Source organism: Ciconia boyciana, chromosome 11 (assembly GCF_034638445.1).
Source record: "Ciconia boyciana chromosome 11, ASM3463844v1, whole genome shotgun sequence".
Classification (NCBI taxonomy): Eukaryota; Metazoa; Chordata; class Aves; order Ciconiiformes; family Ciconiidae; genus Ciconia; species Ciconia boyciana.
In genome coordinates, this window is record NC_132944.1 from 21,194,600 (window position 1) to 21,213,415 (window position 18,816).

Below are 18,816 nucleotides of genomic sequence, written 5' to 3' on the forward strand. Positions count from 1 at the left end.
CCCCAAAGCCACCCACTTCTCCCGCTTGCATCGCCCCCAAAAAGACAGGCGAGACACCAGCTTTAGCAAAAATGTTTAATCTCTCCTTGATGCGTGTGTTTATTTACAAGTACTAAATCTGAAGAACATTAAAATAGGAAATAGCAGGATATTTACACAATCAAAGGGCATTCGACCAGCCACGCTGGCCTGTTGCTTCAAGTCTGAAACAATCACAGAAAGGTAATCAGGACTCCGGAATTTTTTTTTTTTTTCCCCATTTAATATTTTAAAACTATTAAAATTCTCTGCCTTTCGCCGGGTCCGCGTTAGGTTTCCCCCTGCTTTCTTAAAGGACAGCTCATTGTGCGCTTTGGTCAGGACCGGGTGAGCCTGGGGGGGACCCCCTACCCCATCCCCCTGCTCCCCGTCCCGAGGCTGGGGCCAGCCCCGGGGGTGGCACGGGGCTCCATGCAGAGGGGGACACCAGTGCCAGGCACGGGGGACACTTCCAGGCTGGACTGCGCTTTTTTTTGAACCCCAAACTGAAGAGAAAAGGCAATGTGAGCTGAGGGGGGACAGGGAGGGACCTGCTTGCTGCAGCGGGCAGGGAGCTGCCCCCGGGGTCCAGCTGCCTCCGACGGCGGGGGGCAGAGCGGGAGCTCCCCGAAACGCGGGCTCAGGGCAGGGGATGCTTCTCCGTCCCACCCTATTTTGGGGCACAGGCAATACCAGCAGTAAGAGGAGTCCTGCGAACGCTTCCCAGCCTCTCCCCACCTTTCCTTGCTCCTAGGCAGGGTTAGACGGGGACTGCCAGCCCGGCTCTGCCCCCCGCCAGGCTGGGGCGAGGGAGGAAGGACGGGCTGCCTGGCACGATTAAGGACGCTGGGCATCGAGCGAAAGGCAAAGGTAGCACCGAGAAGTGCCGGAGGCTGTGGGCAGCGTTGCAAGGCTCACCCCACCGACCACCACCCTCCCCGTTAGAGGCAGCAAGGGGACCCCGGAGGGGTGGGGAGGTGCTGGGGGGATCCTCTGGTGGAGCAAACTGCGGACCCCCCCAAAGCCCCTCGGGAGGAAGCCAACGGGAACCCCTCCCCAGGACCACACCACGGGCTCTCAGCATCGTCATGGGGTGGGAAGAGCCAGGCCACAGCACAAGGGGGACTCGGCAAGGGGAGCCCAGAGAGCACAGCCACGCCATGGCACTGCCAGCCTGCCTGGCGTGGCCCCCCAGGAGCCCCTCTGCTGCCCAAATCCAACCCAGGCCCACCACGGCCAAGGCACTCGCCTGTCCCCCCAGCCCAGCCGAGGGAGCACCCACAGCATCGCTGCCGGGAAAGCACCAGGCTAATAAACCCTCTGTTCTTAACAGCGCTTCCAGCCCTCGTTTGCCGACGAGGAAGTTTTCAGGGGGATGCTCTTAGAAACAACTCTCCATCCTCTCCAACCAGCCACGGGGAGGGTCCCACCATCCCCTCTCAATCGCCACAAAAACTACGCGCTTGGCTCCCTCAACGGCCACCGCAGCTCCCCAGGACGCTCTTACCACCGCAGCAGGCAGAGCCCGCGCCACTTCCGGACAGAGACTTCAAAGCAACCGCTCCCCTTCCACTGGATCGCAACGACCACCGAGCACGGCCGCCGTCCTCCGGGCGATTGCCAGGACCTCAGCCAACGCCGCCTGGCCGGCAGCGGCGCGAGGAAGCAGCTTTGGGCCGACCCGGCACCCAAGGGAGCTGCGGACACCCCTCCGCCCCGTGGCAGCGGCACCGAGCTCTGCGAAGGACCCCCCGGGAGGATTCTGTCCCAGCGCAGCGCCCACGAGATGCCGGCAGCCGGCGGTGGCCCCGGCGCGGGGCGGGCGGCACACAGCTGTCCTTTAAGGCTCTCCGAGTACCACATTTGAGATGTGAACCTCTGAAGTCTTTCTTTTTGCTTTTTTGTTTTTGTTTTTTTTTTCTTTCTTTCTTTTGGACGAGAAAGTGACAAATTAATTTCAAATTTAAAAAAAAAAAAATAGATAACAGGTCTAAACAAACCTCTAATATTCAACACTTGCAGTTTTTTTGTTTTATGGGTTTTTTTTTTCTTCTGTTTCTTAAAAAGATCAACTCAGACTAAAATCTAGCACAGTCATGCAACAGCCCACAGCTTTCAGAAATCCAGCGACAGCTCGGGGTTCGTACGTTTGGGAAACAATTATTACTTCTTTTTCAAACATAGTTTTGCTGTTGTGGTTGGGTTTTTTGTTGTTGGTTTTTTGTTTTTTTTTTTTTTTTAAATCAGCATCTTCTCCTTTCCCTCCTTATTAAAACAAAACAAAACCAAACAAAATTACAACATAATGAGAGATGTGCAGGCTTCAAACAACTGTTCTACGTGGTGAGAAAGGCTTGGAAATTTCTTCCAGACCATTTGGTATCCTTTTTTTTTTTTTTTTTTGTAGTTGTTGTTTGTTTTGTTTTAACTGGCTGTGTAAATTCATTTCATATTTATATTGGTTTGATTCTCCTTCAGTTAACTATACAGCACCCCACTGGGGCACGAGAATTAGATTGTAACCACATATATATATATACACACTTTTATTATTTTTTTTTTTTTAATTAAAAACTTCATTATTTCTCCCTCTCCCCGCCTTAACTTGCGATTTAAGGGAACGGACAGAAATCAGCTGGGCTTCTTTCCACTTGGATTTCGACAGCCACCCGCTCCTGGCAGAGTTTGGCCCCGTCTGCCGTGGCCCAGGCAGCGACGGGAGCTCTCGGTACAGAGAAGGAAAGGGTTTTGCTCATTTTTTTGGAAGTTTTTGGTCACCCGCTGCCATTCGGGGCAGCACTCGGCACCTTTTCATCTCTGGAAAGCACAAACCCGCGAGGATCTGACATTTTGAAGGGGGCAGCCGAGGGAGAGACCTCGGGTTTCCAGCGAACCCCCCCGGCAAGGCGGAGGTGGCGGAGGGGAGATGGGGTGACAGCAAGGAGAGAAAGGGGGAGAAAGAAGGAAAAGACAGAGAAAGAAAGGTCAATCTTGGGCGGAAAGTCCTGCACACGTTTGTTTGGGCTTCCCGGGTGGAGGAGCGGGTGACAGCCCCGCGGTGGCCGAGCATCCCAGTCCCTCCGTGGGCTGGTCACTCGGCGGGGTTTGCCGGGGGGTCCCGGTCAGGAGACGCGGAGGAGCTGCCTCCCCTTCCCCGGGGATCTGGTCCCTTTCCCTGCATCAGCACAAAAAGATGATGGGGGGCAGGGGGTAAATAAAGGGGCTTCGTTAAGGCTGCTCCAGCGCCAGGGGATCTGCCAAAAAAACCCCAGGCTGGCTCTCCACGAACCCTCCCGACAGCCCCCAAGCCCCCGCAGCCGTCCTCATCCCGCATCACCCGGGACAGGCAGGGGCAGGCAGCGCTGCCCAGACCCTCCCGCGGCCACCGGACCGGGAAAACGAGGACGAGCTCAACAAAACACCGACCATCCCGCAGCGAACCCCAAGGAAAAGAAAAACCAGCCTGGGGATCTCCCTTCCTCTCCGATCGTGACCTCCAGAACCACTCCAGCAGCATTTAAATAAGAGCATCTATTCAGCTAACAAAACTCCCACCTTTTTTTTTTTGTTTTTCGATTATTTTTTTTTTCGCACTAAACAACATTCAAATAAAACATGGCACAGGACGTATTTTAAGAAATATCAAAGCTCAGGGATTTCTCCCTTTCCTGCCCACCCCTACTGCCCCCACCCCAAAATCTCCCCAGCATCAGTCCTTTAGCTTATTTTTTAAAACCGTTTTTGTTAGTTTGTTGCAAAAATTTAGAATCTTTTTTTTTTTCCCCTCCCGTTTTTTGTTATAATTTTTTTTTTTCTTTAAATTAAAAATTTTGTTCGTCTCGTGTAAATTGTGCAAATACAGCAGTTAACACTAGTGGCAGAAGGCCAGAGAGAGAGAGAAGGGGGAAGAGACAGAAAAAGAGAGAGGAGGAGGAGGAGAGGGGGCGGACAGCTGGGGGGAAGGAGGGGAGAGCAAGTCAAGTACAGTAAAAATAGGAGCCCACCCACCCTCCCTCCACCAAAGTAACAACAACATCCGAACGCTGTCCTGGAAAGCCCCGTGGTCCCGACCCTCCTTCCCTGCGGGCGCAGGGGCTCTGCCCGGGCAAGGGATGCCCAGCGGGTCCGTGGGGCAGGCGACCCCCTTCTCCCCCGCCCGGCATCGCCTCTCTGCAAGGTCCCCGCTGCATCCCGGTTGGACTGGGGGGGTTTGTGTGTGTGTCAGGGGGTTTTGTCGATGTTGCTGCTGTCGTTGGGATTTGTTTGTGTTTTTTGTTTTTTTGTTTTTGCTTTTTTTTTTCTTTCCGCTAAAGCGCGAGGTTTCCTTGTTCGTTCGTGGGAAGCGTGCGGAGGCGCAGCGGCTCCCGCGGGTCCGGCCGGCCCCAGCCCCAAAGTCTTCTTCTGCCCGCGGCTGCCACTGGCCGGCCCTCCCTCCTGCCGCCTCCGCTGCCCGGGATGCTGGCACCGCGCCGCCGCCTTCTCAGCTGCTTAAGGCCATTGTGTCGATCGCCTGCTCCAGCTTACTCCTCAGCCGCTGCCTCCGGGCCTGCTCGTCCTTCTCCAACGCGGCTAAAATCTGGGGGAGAGAAGGGAGAAGAGAGGGTGAGGAGATGCCCTCCCACCCAAAGCGGCTCCTTGTTGCCCGTGGCCCCGCTGGCTCATCGACGGCATCAGCGCGTGGGGATGTGGCCCCGTGGGAAGCGGCACGCGTTCGTTCCCGTCCCCGACGGGGCCAGGAAAGGGCCAAAGGAGGTACGAGGTGGAGGACACGGCTCTGAGTGCTGCCACCCCCCAGACACGGCACCCCGGCACCCCCAAGGGGCTGCAGCAACACCAGGGACCTGCTTCGTACTAACGAGAAGCCAACTCGCACGTGGGGAAACGAAGAAAACGAACATCCGTTGTCAAATGGAGAGTGAACCCCAAAACCAAGACAACGACACCTTCCCACCACGTCCGTGACTCCGACGAGCCCATAACGTCCTAGGGAAGCAGGGGCTGCGTTCCAGAGTCCGCGATCAAGCCACGACCTGGTTCCACGAGCACAAAAAGATCGAATCCACGAGGTTTCAGCTGCATCCAGCGGTAAAACCCCGCTCATCTCTCCCCGGGGTGATGGAGGGGGACACCAGATGGAAGCACCAGCAAAGCCTGCCTCGCTGGGAGCCCTCCGTCCCGTGCCAGGCGTGCACCCACAGACATCCGAGGATGCCTCTCCTCCCTTGAAATCCCTTCTCTAAACGAGCTCCTGGCCGCGATGACGAGTCGCAGGGTGGAGGGACGGTCCCCTGCCCTGGGCTGGATGCGGCCGTGCCCCCAGGGCTGGGGAAGCGCTGGCAGCAATGGCAGGGTGGAGGACGAGGCTCAGAGTGGGGAGAAGGGAGTAATGAAGTGTAAAACGAAGGGGCAGTTGCCCTCCCAGCAGCCAGGAGTCTCGTCTCACTAACATCATGCCAGCAGAGCAGAAAAGCTGATTTAAAAAAACAAACCTGACAGAAATCTCATCTCCTCGGGTGAGCTAGTTGAAAGAGCAAATTTTTTGCAATTAAATATCAAGGCATCCGTCAAAGGGGACTTGATTAACCATTTCATTGGCCGCATAATTGGAAACAAACTGTTGTATAATTAATAGACTTACTAGGAGGCAGGCAAAGTCCATCAGGAGCCCTACAGGTAACTTCTTAATGGGGAATCAGCTCCCTTTGATTAAGAGCTGCCGCAGCGCCGGCGGGTTGCTGTGCCGCATCCACCGCGCTGCCGCGCAGCAGCCTCCGGCCGCCGGCAGGCTCGCGCTCTCCGCCAGGCTTTTTTGGGACAGGACCAGGCTGGTCCCTGCCTGCTGGGGCAGCAGGAGATGCCCGATGGGGAATCGGTTCCTAAAGGAAGGGGGAACGCTGCATCTCGACGCCGGCATCAGCTGCTGAGGAGGGGAAAATGTGCCAGCAAGAGCCGGGCACATCTGATTTACCTCCCCTGGCAGCAACGACCCTGGGCTGCAGCTGGACTCACAAGAGCTCATAGATTCTGCCACAAAACCTGCTGCCGGGGACACTCCCCCGCCATCCATCTCTGCAGCCGCTGTCGGCCGTCACGCCACACATGGAATAAAATAACTATAATAACACTCATGCAGAAATCAAAACCCCGCATGCCTGAAAGGTGCCTGAGCTGGAACCAAATGAGATGGGTCCGAGAAGTGGAAGAGGAGCCGATTCCCCCTGCCCGCCTCCTCCGCCTCTCCCGGTAAGACAGCTGTGTACCCTGGGACGCGGAGGTGTCGAGAGATTCCCGACCTGCCCCTGCATTTATTTGCTCCTCTTTCCTTTCAGCCTTACAGAAACAATGCAGTCAAAGGAAACCTGTGCCGAGCGTAGAGAGAGACCCAGGTTTGTCACCTGCTGTAAGGAGCCAGGACCACTGATTACCAAGATGCAAGTACCCAAATGAAAATTAATTATGATTTTCATTCACAGCCAATGACAGCATATTATTGCACTGAACAACAGGAAAAATTATTCTCTCCCATTTTGCATCAAAGAGGGTGCAATCGGGCTGCATATAATTGTGCTTAATGAATGAAAACAAACAAAGGGAACAGCTGCGATTTATTAATCCCATTACAAATAATAAAAGAAGTTCCTGAGAGCTGTGAACACACTTGTGATGCTCAGGGAGCGGGCGACAGCAAGACACTCAACAGATGTCAGGCTGCCGTTAGTGGGCAAGAAGAGGACCTGTGCCCCTAAAGAGCAGCTCACCAGTGCCCCACGGTCCCCTCCCTGCTCTCGCCCAGGGCTTGGAGGATTTATTTAAGGCTTGGGGGACTTTTAGCCTGGAAGAAGTGAGCACCTGATGATGGCTGAGGGATGATGGGTGCCTGGCAGCAGATCTAGATCCTCCAGACTGCTCCTCTTCCACTCTCGTGGTAGCCACAGAGCTGTTGTACCATCTGTAAAACCCCGAAAACCCTTCAGGGCGAACTCATCACGCAGAGCTACGGGGGCCTCCTGGATGTGCCATCCCAAGTCATCTGAGGAGCAGCACAGAGGTCCCACCAGCATGGTCATCAGTTCATGGCCACCAGCTGCACGGTGACCACCCTGCATCGCCTTCCACATCAGTTCATGGCCACCAGCTGCACGGTGATCACCCTGCGTTGCCCTCCCCATCAGTACATGCACCAGCTGCATGGTAACCACCATGCATCGCCTTCCTCATCAGTACCTGGCCACCAGCTGCACGGTGACCACCCTGCGTCACCTTCGCCATCAGTACATGGCCACCAGCAGCACGGTGACCACCATGCATCACCTTCCTCATCAGTACATGGCCACCAGCTGCACGGTAACCACCATGCATCGCCTTCCTCATCAGTACCTGGCCACCAGCTGCATGGTGACCACCCTGCGTCGCCTTCCCCATCAGTACATGGCCACCAGCTGCACGGTGACCACCCTGCGTCGCCTTCCCCATCAGTACATGGCCACCAGCTGCACGGTGACCACCATGCATCACCTTCCTCATCAGTACATGGCCACCAGCTGCACGGTAACCACCATGCATCACCTTCCTCATCAGTACCTGGCCACCAGCTGCACGGTGACCACCCTGCGTCGCCTTCCCCATCAGTACATGGCCACCAGCTGCACGGTGACCACCCTGCGTCGCCTTCCCCATCAGTACATGGCCACCAGCTGCACGGTGACCACCCTGCGTCGCCTTCCCCATCAGTACATGACCACCAGCTGCATGGTGACCACCCTGCGTTGCCTTCCCAAGCACTGGCGTTTCCTCCCATCCCTGTAGGCAAGGCAAGCCAGGCCCTCCTCCTCCTCCTCCTCCTCCTCACTCCTGCAAAGCACCCAGCTCCACGGGGATTTTGGCCACCACGGTCCCACCGCTGTCCTTAGACCCAAGGGCCAGGTCTGCTACAACCTGCCCGTGGACTCCCTAAATTCACACCTCAAAGAGGCACTGGGAGATGCCTCCTGGGTTTGCTGCAGGGTACGATGGGGACCCTGCTCCCTGTCCCTGCGGGCGAGAGGCTGGCTCTGCCAGCTCTCCCAGAGTGAGGAGATGTTCTGGCACTCTGTCATCTAAATAAGCCACCGATCAAACACAGTCATCAGTCTGCTTTATTGGGACAATAAAACCTATACTATCATGTTATATGTATAGATCCATATTTTACTGTAGTTACGTATTTTATTGCTTTAATGAAAAGATGCGGGGTGCGGATTTAAGCGGTGCTTTACGAAGTTAACTTGTATAAATTTCAACAGAGGGGTTTTTAACCATTCTTACTGATGTTCACAAAGCAAGCGCTGAAGGGGCCACCACATCCTCTAGCATCCCCGGGGAGAGGAGCCAGACGCTGCCCATATATCATACGGCGTTGGTACCACCGCAGCGCCGGGCCGGTGGCGGCGGACAGGAGGGGTGGGGAGGCACACCAAGATAATGCCGCAAATTCTGCAGCCCCACCGAGCTCACGTGCCAAATGCATAAAGAAATAGGTGTTTCCCACATTACTCACTGCAGAAAATAAGGGGAACAAAGCACTGCCTACACCAGTGCCTGGCTCCACGCCTCCCAGACCTTTCCTTCCCCACCAGCCCAAGCACAGACATGGACTACACTGCCCTCCCACACTTCACGGGGTATTTTGCTATAGGAAAAAGCGGAGGACTGCAGAAATGCGGGTGAATGGACACGGCTCGCAGCCCAGGCTTGAGTCCCCATCGCCGCATCGTACCTCGTCCTTGTACTTGGTGATGTAGGAGTAGATCTCGTGCAGCGCACTCATACTGTTGAACTGGCTGAGGTGTAACCGCGACTGCTCCGCCAGGTACGCGCTCATGTCCTGGTCACTGATCGCTGGCATTTTAGCAATATCTGCATAATATCTGCAAGGGAGAAACAGAAGAGTGGGTCGGAAACGGGGACAGACAGAAGGGGATGAGCCCCTGCCGCAACGCGTGCTGAGAACAGCCTCTGGAGAGGCAAGGCGAGAAGCAGCTTGCCTCCGAGCGGTGACGTACCATGATCACCCGTTACAACATCGCTGCTCATCGAGAGGTCTCCGAGCGCTCTGCAGAGCAGACAGCATCATTAGCAACACGCTGCCGACGGAGCAGCGCCGAGCCCAGCCCAGCCGACCAAGCTGGGGAGCCAGGAGCTGCTGCTCTGAGGGATTTCCCACCCCCTCCTAAACCACGCATTCTTCCTCCTTCCCATCCCATTGCCATGTTTTGCCACGAAACTGCATCTGCCAGAATCCTCCATGCCTGCAGCAATCCGTAAGGCTTTGCTACCATTCTCTGAAGGTCGCCGTGTCGCTAAAGCCAACGATGCCCCTTTGCGTTCAATTAAATACTTGGTGCGTGAACACAAGACAAGTTCACGTCCAGCCCCTGCAGTGATACACGCCCGCGGGGTTACGTCCTCCTCAGCAACAAGCGTTCAACACAGCCCACAGCTGCTGCTGGCCACGCTCAGAAGTTACTGCTCACCAAAAAACTCGAGAAGCTTTCGTTTTCAGTGAAAACCGAGGTTCTGCAGACACATCTGTGAACTCAAAGGATTCTGGGCAGCAGAGAAGGTAGCTGATCTCTTAGGACATGCCTGGGTAAATGACTTGGTGCTTTCCTGCCTTCCTTGTGCCTCTCTGATGGTTGCTACCAGTACCATACTCCCATACATTTCGTAGAACACCTTAAGATTCATAGTCCCATCCCACAGCTGCCTCGTTGATACACTCAGCAAATACAGAGAAACCCCCACACAGCTTACTTTGTCCAGAATCGTAGTGGAAAAACAGAATATCCTGTTTCATGAAAACCCAGAGGGATCAAAGCCTCAGTGTCCCACTGCAGCAGGAGGGTTACACCAAGCGGATGCACCAGCAGACTGGCCACTGAGGTCCTTTTGGAAACCAGGGTTGTGTCCACAGGACTCTGTTAAAAAAGAAACCCTACCCACAGCAAATGAGCCCTGGCCGCTCCCGCCACCTGGAAATCCAGAGTGCCAGTCTCTTCCAGGTTTGCTTTACTCCTCATGATTCCTCAAACTACTTAGTGAAGTTTCTGGTACAGCGATTAGCATCATTAGCATCATCAGCCAAACGCTGAGGCGGAACACGGCTGAAGCACTTGGATAGGAGCAGATGGCAGCAAGACCACTTGAGGAGATGAATACGAGGATCCACTCCATCCCACGGCGCTGAACTCAGCTAGTGATAAAATACTTGGGCAGTTTTTACAAGGAGGCTCATTCACACCCAGAAAGTGATGTGAGAGACTTCCCAGACGCTGCCAAGAGAGCAGTGGTCTGAGGGGAGGACCTCTGACTAAACCAGGCAGCAAGAGATCTGCTACGCACCCCAGAGTGCTGTCTCCTAAAGCTGACACTACTTCTACCTGTGCTGAGGAATATTAGGGACAATATGCCCAATGTTCTCCATTCCAGCCAGCTTTGATTAGCAAAGAAGGTGGGGGTCGGTCTCTTCTCCCAGGTAACAAGTGATAGGAGGAGAGGAAATGGCCTCAAGTTGCGCCAGGGGAGGTTTAGACTGGATATTAGGACATGTTACTTCACTGACAGGGTTGTCCAGCACTGGAACAGGCTGCCCAGGGAAGGGGTTGAGTCCCCATCCCTGGAGGTATTTAAGAGACGTTGGGATGAGGTGCTCAGGGACATGGTGTAGTGGTGGGCTTGGCAGTGTTAGGTTTACGGTTGGACTCGATGATCTTAAAGGTCTTTTCCAACCTATACGATTCCGGGATTCTGTGAAAACCCATAGAGATCCTCCTGGCCACCCTTTAACCCCGTAGGTGAAGGCCCCTGTGGGGAGGGACTCGTGGGAGATGAACGTACAAGGGAGAGCTGCTGAAGAAGAAAGCTTTTGTGGCTGCCACAACAAGATGTCCAGGTAACATGCAGCAGTTTTACGTCCTGGGTTTTACTGTGACACATAGGATGGCAGGAAACCATCATTTTTCAATCCAAGTGTGCATGGCTCATGTGGACCAAGATCCCAGTCACACCTACCGTTTCCAGAGGCCATCTACCACAGCCATGACCCCAGCCTTGGGCTTCCCCAGGCTCCCCACCTCCCAAGCCCTTTCCCGTGCTATTCCTGCCTCAGACTGGCAGGATGCCCTTTTTTCAGCTGATGCCTGAACCAAGGCAGCAGACAGACCCGCTGTTGGGACTAGCAGTCCCACTTGGCCACCCACGCATCGCTCCCATCCTGCCTCTGCAAAGCTTTGCGACGATAACCATGCCAAAAGCCAGAAATGCCGATTACGTCGTAAATCCCCGCAGCAGAGGAGCAGCGGGAGATGCAGTCGCACCCTGCTCGGGGCAGCTCTGCCCCCCGCTCGGCTGCCTCTGGGACCGTACCGGTGGCAAGCAATGGCAGGAGCATCTGTCACCATTGAGATCTCCCACCTCCTCCCCAGGGACACAGCACGTCTAGAGCAATGTTTCACTCCGGAATGGTTTTACACCTTTTTTTCTCTGGGCACGCACAGAGCTGAATATTTTTGTCGTAGAGACGGCAAGGTCAGAGAAATTCACCTTAGGAAGTTTGTGATGTTCCTACAGGACCCCACTCCAAAGCCCCCTCCAAAGAACTTTCTCCTATTACAATGCAGCTCATCTCTCATCTCAGCCATCGCATTTCAGGGGCATCTTTTCTTCTGATCCAAGCCCTAGCTTCCTCCAGGGAAGAAGCTTGTCTTTGTACCTGCCTGCAAAGCACCAGGCATGCCAACGGTGTGACAAAAATAACCGTGTACGAGCGAGTATTCAAAGGATGATTTGGGCTACAAAGTCCCACGCTTGCAAACTAGAGAATATGATGCTTATTGCTGCCTGGACATCTTTTATTTGGTTCATTCTGTGTCCGGTCTAGGTGCTGAAAAAGGGAAGGGTCCTCAGTTAAATAAAAAGGAACATGATCTATAGCACAGCATATCAACACAAGGGGAAGGATGCATCGGCAACCCAAAATCTGCCATTTTTTAAGCTTGATGAAGTCCTGCTTTGCCACACAGCAACATTTTAACAGCAGCTCTATTTGGAGGGCTTTGGAGGACATCTCCTAGGTTTCTCTCCCAAAAGGATAGAGCTAAACACAGCATTATGCCTGAGCGCATCAATTTGCAATCAGTAGCATTCAAGCCCTGAACCTTTAACACTGCATTAATTCAGCAGGACAGAAGGATGTTTCTCATCAGCTAACGGGGAAGGTGGAGGGTGTCGGAAGGAGTCAGGGGACCTGCTCCTCTCCCTGCTCCTCGGCCCAGCGACAGCAGCCCGAGCACTGCCTCAGAGCACGTGCTCTCATCAGGATCCCGGGTGAGATGTACAGATGGATGAGAGACGGGAAATGGTAATTTTCAACCATTTCAGCAAAACGTGCATATATTGTCATGGTACAAAAAAGGCACTTCTCTAGTCCAAGGCTGACTTCTCACTGCTCTTCAAAAGCAATCCAGGGAGGTGTCAGCAATTCCCTAGCACGGACCAAGTTTTTACAACAGAAAACATCAGACAACCTAAAAGTGAAGGTTGCTCTTAGCACCCCTTAAGCAAGTCATAAGCAGCTCTGTCAAACAGTCACTGCAAACAGTGAGACAATCACAAGAAAGCATCATCTCCCAAACGAGAGGATCACCTTCCACAAGCGTTAATACGATCCCTCTTCAGACAGCTGCCAAGAGGAGTCCTACCCACGACCCAGGTCCCCACACCCACGTACGGCCACTGGAAGTCCTCCCGGTGACGCGAGGAGCTCTTGCCAAGTCCACTCACCTTTCTACCCAGCTCTTGTAGTTGGGGATGTCCTTGGCGTACAGTAGTTTGTTGGAGGGAGAGTCTTTTCCTAGCTTGTGCTCAGAAGTTGAGCAGGAGTCCATGAATGTCTGAGCCACCACGGATAGGCAGGCATCAGTAATACTGTTCTTGTGAATGTCGAACACAAACTGGGGGTTCTTAATCACATTCACCCAAAAACGTAGAGGTAGACTGAGGGAAGAAGGAAACAGGAGTCAGCACCTGAACCGAGTTCTACACGGCAGCCAGTGCACACGCGTTTCCAGTTGCGGAGAAGGAGCTCCTCATGACCCACAATTGGGCAGGATGCTTCTCCCGGCGCCCCAGGAATGCAAACAACCTGGGGTAACTGGCTGTTCCCCGCTGCCCCATTGCAATACCACCTCCTCTGCCCACCCCAGCATGGCCACAGCTCTCTGTGGAGAAACTCCTCAGCACTGCCAACATCTCCAAAGGTAAACCAGGGCAGCGCAGATCTGTGGTTTCTCCAAGGATCCACTCGTACCGAAGAGCCCTGGCTGAGCCCATGGGTCAAACCAGGCACGGTCCCCTTCTCTCGCACCAATAAGCCCGTCCACGGTGCCGTGTGGCATTTCACACATCTCTCATGTCAGAGGAGGGGGTTCACTGGATTCCTCAAGGGACTCATTAATACATTTAACACCAGAGGAGAATTTAGGCAGCCTCAGATGCTGGAAATAAAGCGCTCAGCTGTAGAGGCAGCGGGTCTCCTGGCCAGCCACCGACTGGATGTTTGCTGCGTACTGACAGAGGTGCCACTCTCCATGGCTCCATTTCCCAATCCCAGGCCCTCTCCTCTCCCAGGAGCGTCTCAGGGTCTCGCCCCATCAGAAAGCCCCTCCGCTCTGTCATCCCTCAGCACCGACACCCAGCGAATGCTTTTATCTTAGACAAAACACACTTCATTCCCCAGGACTTTCCTAATGAGGGTACCGGGTGCATGTACATATTTCATTTGTGAAGGGAATGGCCTCGAGAAATTAGCTCCACACATCGAATTAGCGCCCAGAGATAAGCACAGTCATTAGTATGCAGGAGCCTGCATGCCCAGCCCCTGTGGAGCGGGGCTTTTTTTTCCTCCCTTGCCTTTCACTCCTTCTTTTAATATAGAAAGCGGAGTTATAAATCAGTTCCAAGCACTTCCACGCTCTCACATCTCCATTTAAAAATGTTTCTTTTCCTGCCCTGCTAATTGCCAACAGTTACTGAACTATACAAAAGCAATTTGGCTGCCATTTAACAAATGCCAGACACGGGAATGTACGTACCCGTCTCCAGTAACGGCAAGATCAGAGAGATGAAATCAGTGAGGCAGCAGAAAAGAAAAATGCTGAGGGGGGCTGCAGAGCAGGAGCCAACGCCTGCTCGGGCCCTGGCCCCAGCACGGCACTTTCAGAGGTCTCATCAGCCGCTCCACCCCACTTTTCAGGGAGCGATTAGCAGAGCCGCTAGACTGGCTCTGCGGGCGAGGTTAGGGAGGATGCATACACGGCTTTACGCTGGCTTTGTCGGAGCACGCTTGGCTGAGCGACAGGAGGGAGCGTGGAAACACCTTTAGGACAGTCAAGATGAGAATTGGGGCTGGCATCTCCAGAGGAGCCCGGAGGATGGAGAAGCCTGAGCTGCCTTTGCTCAAGGTGAGACGGGAGCAGAGCCGCTGTGGTCCCCGGCCGACTGCAGCCGTCAGGGGGAGCGTGGTGCCTGGGATTTGGGGATGGAAGGGCTGAGGGAGCATTGCATTCCTGGGATTTTTTCTGCTGCAGGAAGGCATGCAAGGGATTTACCCACACCCGAAATACAGAGATATGGGCCTCTCTTGTCCTGGATCATTTCCAGGGGCATACTTCTGCTCCCTGTGGGAGGGGTTGGAAGTATCATTAGCCGTGATATCATTAGCTCTCCCCGCCTCCCCGTCCCGCTGCCCCTCTCCATTACCAGTTACTCTTCCAGGTGTGCCTGACATCGTAATCATTGATCTGATGCTTATCAGCTTGTTCATCCAGGAAATCAAACATGTATTTGATGGCGAGGGGCAGCGCGCTCCCACGATGTGCTGTGCTGAAGATGGTCTCAAACAGGTCATCCACGAATTTCTGCAGGGTGCCCTGAAGAGCAGAAAGAGAAGGGTGGCTCAGCAACGCCCAGCGCCAGCAGAGAGATGAGCCTTTAACTAAAGGTCAGCCTTTAAACCAATTTCCCTTCTATTCCTACCACCTGGAAGAGAAACACAGTACAGTCTGTGGAACCCTACTGGTTCTCAGTGGTTTATACTGGGAAACAGACACTGCAGGGATGAGGTATCTCCTTCACTGCATGATGTGGCACGCTAAAAGCATACAAATAAAAACACCACATAGAGCAAAAACCAAGTGAATGTATGTCATATCGTGGTCTTTTTTGGGTCCCATTAAGGTACCCAAGACCTGATGACAGACGTCGCTGAACAAGCCCCCGTCCCACGAGGCAGGGAGCCAAGTCACAGGAGAAATGGCTGAGCCCAGTCCCTGCAATCCTGAGCCAGTATCTTCAGCACAGCCCTCCGCTCCTCTCTAGGGCAGCTCAGACACACAGCACCCGCTCGGCACTAGAGACTGTTTTGTATATGCTGAGGGAAGGGGAACCTGCTGCGATGCCAAATGCCCCGGGTAATTACCCTTCCCGCATCGCTAATTTTGCAGCTTTATCCCAAACACCAAAGGGGATGAGGCGCCTGCCCCAGGGCATCTCTGCTTTGCAGTCCAGCAGCTGCTCAAGGATACAGGGAACAGTAAAAACACCAAAGGGTGCAAAAAACAAATAGGAAAATCCACTCAAGGGATAGTCACTGAGGGTTTTGATGCAGAAAAACAACACCTCCAGCTCAGGAAAAAGATCAAGAGAGCAGCTCCTCCTGTGCTGAAGCAGAAGGCTAATAAAAAAGCAGTGCTTACCACTTTTGGACAGCCCAAATCACTACCCTTCCCCACGCAGATTTACAAAGCCAGGCAGCAGCTCTGTGTCTCTGGGCCATACCTTGGTGGCTAACAGGCGCGTCAGGTAGATTTCGGAGACCATCTTGCTGCCCCGGTCGCCCTCCCGCTGGTCCATGTGGTCGTGGTTTTTCACCAGGTGCCAGAGCTTGGTGCCGCTCTCCAGGTCGGGGGTGATCATGGGGGTCCGCGAGCGCAGGCTGTCAGGGCTGCTGGCTGTCCGCAGCATGCTCTCTGCAAGCACCGAGCAGAGGGAGATGCTCGTACCCTGCCCACCTCCGCCTCGCCGCCAGCCCCTCCGTCCCCCTTTCCCTCCATTGTGGCTTCAGGGCACATCACGGCCGTGAAATGGGAGCTTTGGGATCCAGCCTCTGCAGTCACCGTGGACTGGGAGCTCTGCTGGGACCGTCCTCGCAGCCTGCCAGGCTACGTTCAAGCCTGGCTGATGTACAGGAGCCAGGACCAGCGTGGAAGGGTTTCTGCAGAGGGCTGTCCTGCTCCCAGCACGCAGGTACCAGGATCACAGATGCCTCTGTGTCAGTCTGAGCTGACCACACCATTCCCTTCCAAACCACGGCTGAAGTACGCTTGCCAGCATGTTCGCCGGAGTCCTCAGCTCTGCTCATTTAAGTGCAAAGTGCCTCTGTGCCTATTTTAATTAGATTTCAGGGGAATAAAAGGGAGGAGATCCCTTAGCAGCAGCCATCTGACACGTGTCTTTCTCCCCCGAGTCTGACACGTTGCAAAGCGAGATGGCTCTGAGGGCATCGGCTCCCTCTCCAACACCAGAATAAATAGCATGGTGCAGGAGAGCTGGGGGTTTGGAGGACCTTGTTCACGTGAGCCACAGTTACAATCACCTGCCCTGTGCCTTGGTCTGCAAGCCCAGCCCCGTGCTGCCTCCCCTGCCAGCACAGCGGAGGATGCCCCCCCACGCTCACCGTATCTGCTGAGGGACTTGGTGAAGGTGGAGGAGTTGGAGATGTTGTACGCCGAGTTCTGCTTGGGCACCAGGGCTACTGAGGAGCCGTCCGTCACCTGGGGGCAGAGATGGCGTGAGCAGGCTGCGATACCGGAGAGGCACAGGAGGAACAGCCCCGCAGCAGGGAGAAACCAGCCCAGGAGGGATAAAGCTACACTGCACCCCACCCCAGGGACACCCACCTCCAGCAAAGGAGACCTACATATCTACCTCTGTGACGGCTTGGGGGAAGGGGTCAGAACAAGAACACACCAGAAACTTTGGCATGAAAATGGCAAAGTAAGGTCAGAGCGGGAAACGGCCTCTGTGAGTCCCGGAGATGCCCCGTTTAGTGCTTCCTTGAACGGAAGGACCATAAACACGGGGCTCAGGCAGGAAAGTGACTGCAGACCTCCTGGCCATGGCCCTGCATGAGCAGCACAGTCTGGAGAGCTGAGCCCAGGCCCTGGCCAAGCCGAGGAGGGAGAAGAGATGCTCAAGCTCAAAGCAGCTGGTGACTGCTCGCTGCTCTCCACCACGGACAGCCTTACCTGGTAGTGGGCCAGGGTATTTAGCCTCTTCCAGTCATTGTCGATCTTTGTGGTGACATCTTCGTCCTGCAGTATGATCCGGGCCATCCTGCCCTGCCGCCACTCTGTCCCCATGAGGGAGAAGGGCTCATGGTTAGGGTGCGATAGGAGCACAAAGCCGAGGCGAGGGTAGGAGCACGGTGTGGGCATCAACAAAAAGAGCCCTCCCACCACCTTCTGAACCCCAGGACTGATGACTATCAACATGGTGTTGGGCAAAAGCTGTTTCTAAGTACTCAAGGAAAGACAGCATCGATTTGACCCTGGCGACTGTTTCCTTTGCTCTTCTCCTCTTCATTCTCCTGCCCATCCTTTAAGAACAGGACTATTAACACTGTTCTCAACCACTGCTGGCCTCCTTCCACCTCAGCCACCTCAAGCCTGCAATCCAGACCACAGCCAGAGCCGAGGAGGCTCCTCTCCCCATAGTCTCTACTAGCAGGACCCACAGTCTCATGCCAGGGTCCCCACACACAGTCAGCGCCACCAGCACAGCAAAAGTAGACTGGACAAGCACAAATGCTCCGGTCCTGCCAGGTCCCCTCTCCCGTCGGAGATGGGGATTTTCCTGCCTTGAACAGGTTTTTTGGCACTTCTGCTCCTAGTCACGTCCCTGCTCTCCACAGGGAAGTGCTTGGCCTCTCTCTTACCCAGGTCCATGTCTCCAGCTTTGGGTCGCTGGGAATAGGGCACCCCTTTGTAGACAGCATCCAGCAGCTTCTCCTTCACCTGCGTGATGGTGTCGCAGTTCAGCACCTTGACAGGGATCTCCGGGGCGTTCTCATTCTCGGGGTTCACGCAGTTGAGGGTCTACACAGCCCGGGGGACAGAAAGACTCGAGTGAGAGGCTGCGATGCACTGGCTGCACAGGCAGGTCCAAGGACACGGGGCTACAGCTGTCTACAGGCCATGTCTTCTCACCTCCCATGCCGCTGCGGAGTTGCAGCCCCATGGCACGTTCCTGCTCCCCCTTTCTCCCCACCTCTCCCTGCCACCCTCAAATCTCCGACTATTCCCAGAAAGGCAGCACAGTGTCAGTGAAAGAATCTTGGGCCAGCAAACTATGCCCAACTCACCAAAAGCTGCCTAGCCTGAGCGATGCCTGGGCACGCTCCACTCCCCTCCTAACCCCACCCCGGTGGAGACCAAGGTGGTGAAGAACCAGCTGCGGGCTCAGCCAGGGGACGGGCCTGGCTTATCGTTCAGCTGGACAGAGGAGATAGCTCATATGGAGGAAGAGAAGTATCTCTCCATCTCCTACAGTAATCTCAAGGCTCTCATTTTGATCCCCACCCAACACGAGCCGCTGGCTGCTCCAGGTAGCGTGTGCTCAACAGCGTCTCTGGCCCCATACCTGTCGGGGCCATGGGGTTTGCTGGGAGAGGCGTGGAGGGGGATTCAGTTCATGTTTGGCTTT

General features: G+C 54.7%; 1 protein-coding gene across 1 annotated transcript in view; it reads right to left on the reverse strand.

Moving 5' to 3' along the window:
• Positions 1-2,549: 2,549 nt before the first annotated feature.
• PLXNA1 (plexin A1) overlaps positions 2,550-18,816 on the reverse strand; it is a 123,981-nt gene continuing 107,714 nt past the window's right edge. Inside the window, exons 25-32 of the mRNA XM_072875598.1 lie at positions 18,050-18,209; positions 17,361-17,464; positions 16,790-16,886; positions 15,892-16,082; positions 14,815-14,984; positions 12,838-13,050; positions 8,774-8,924; positions 2,550-4,594 (exon numbers count right to left, since the gene is read on the reverse strand). Of these exons, the coding sequence (XP_072731699.1) occupies positions 4,499-4,594; positions 8,774-8,924; positions 12,838-13,050; positions 14,815-14,984; positions 15,892-16,082; positions 16,790-16,886; positions 17,361-17,464; positions 18,050-18,209 (1,182 nt within the window). The 3' untranslated portion in view covers positions 2,550-4,498. The remainder of the gene's footprint in view (positions 4,595-8,773; positions 8,925-12,837; positions 13,051-14,814; positions 14,985-15,891; positions 16,083-16,789; positions 16,887-17,360; positions 17,465-18,049; positions 18,210-18,816) is intronic.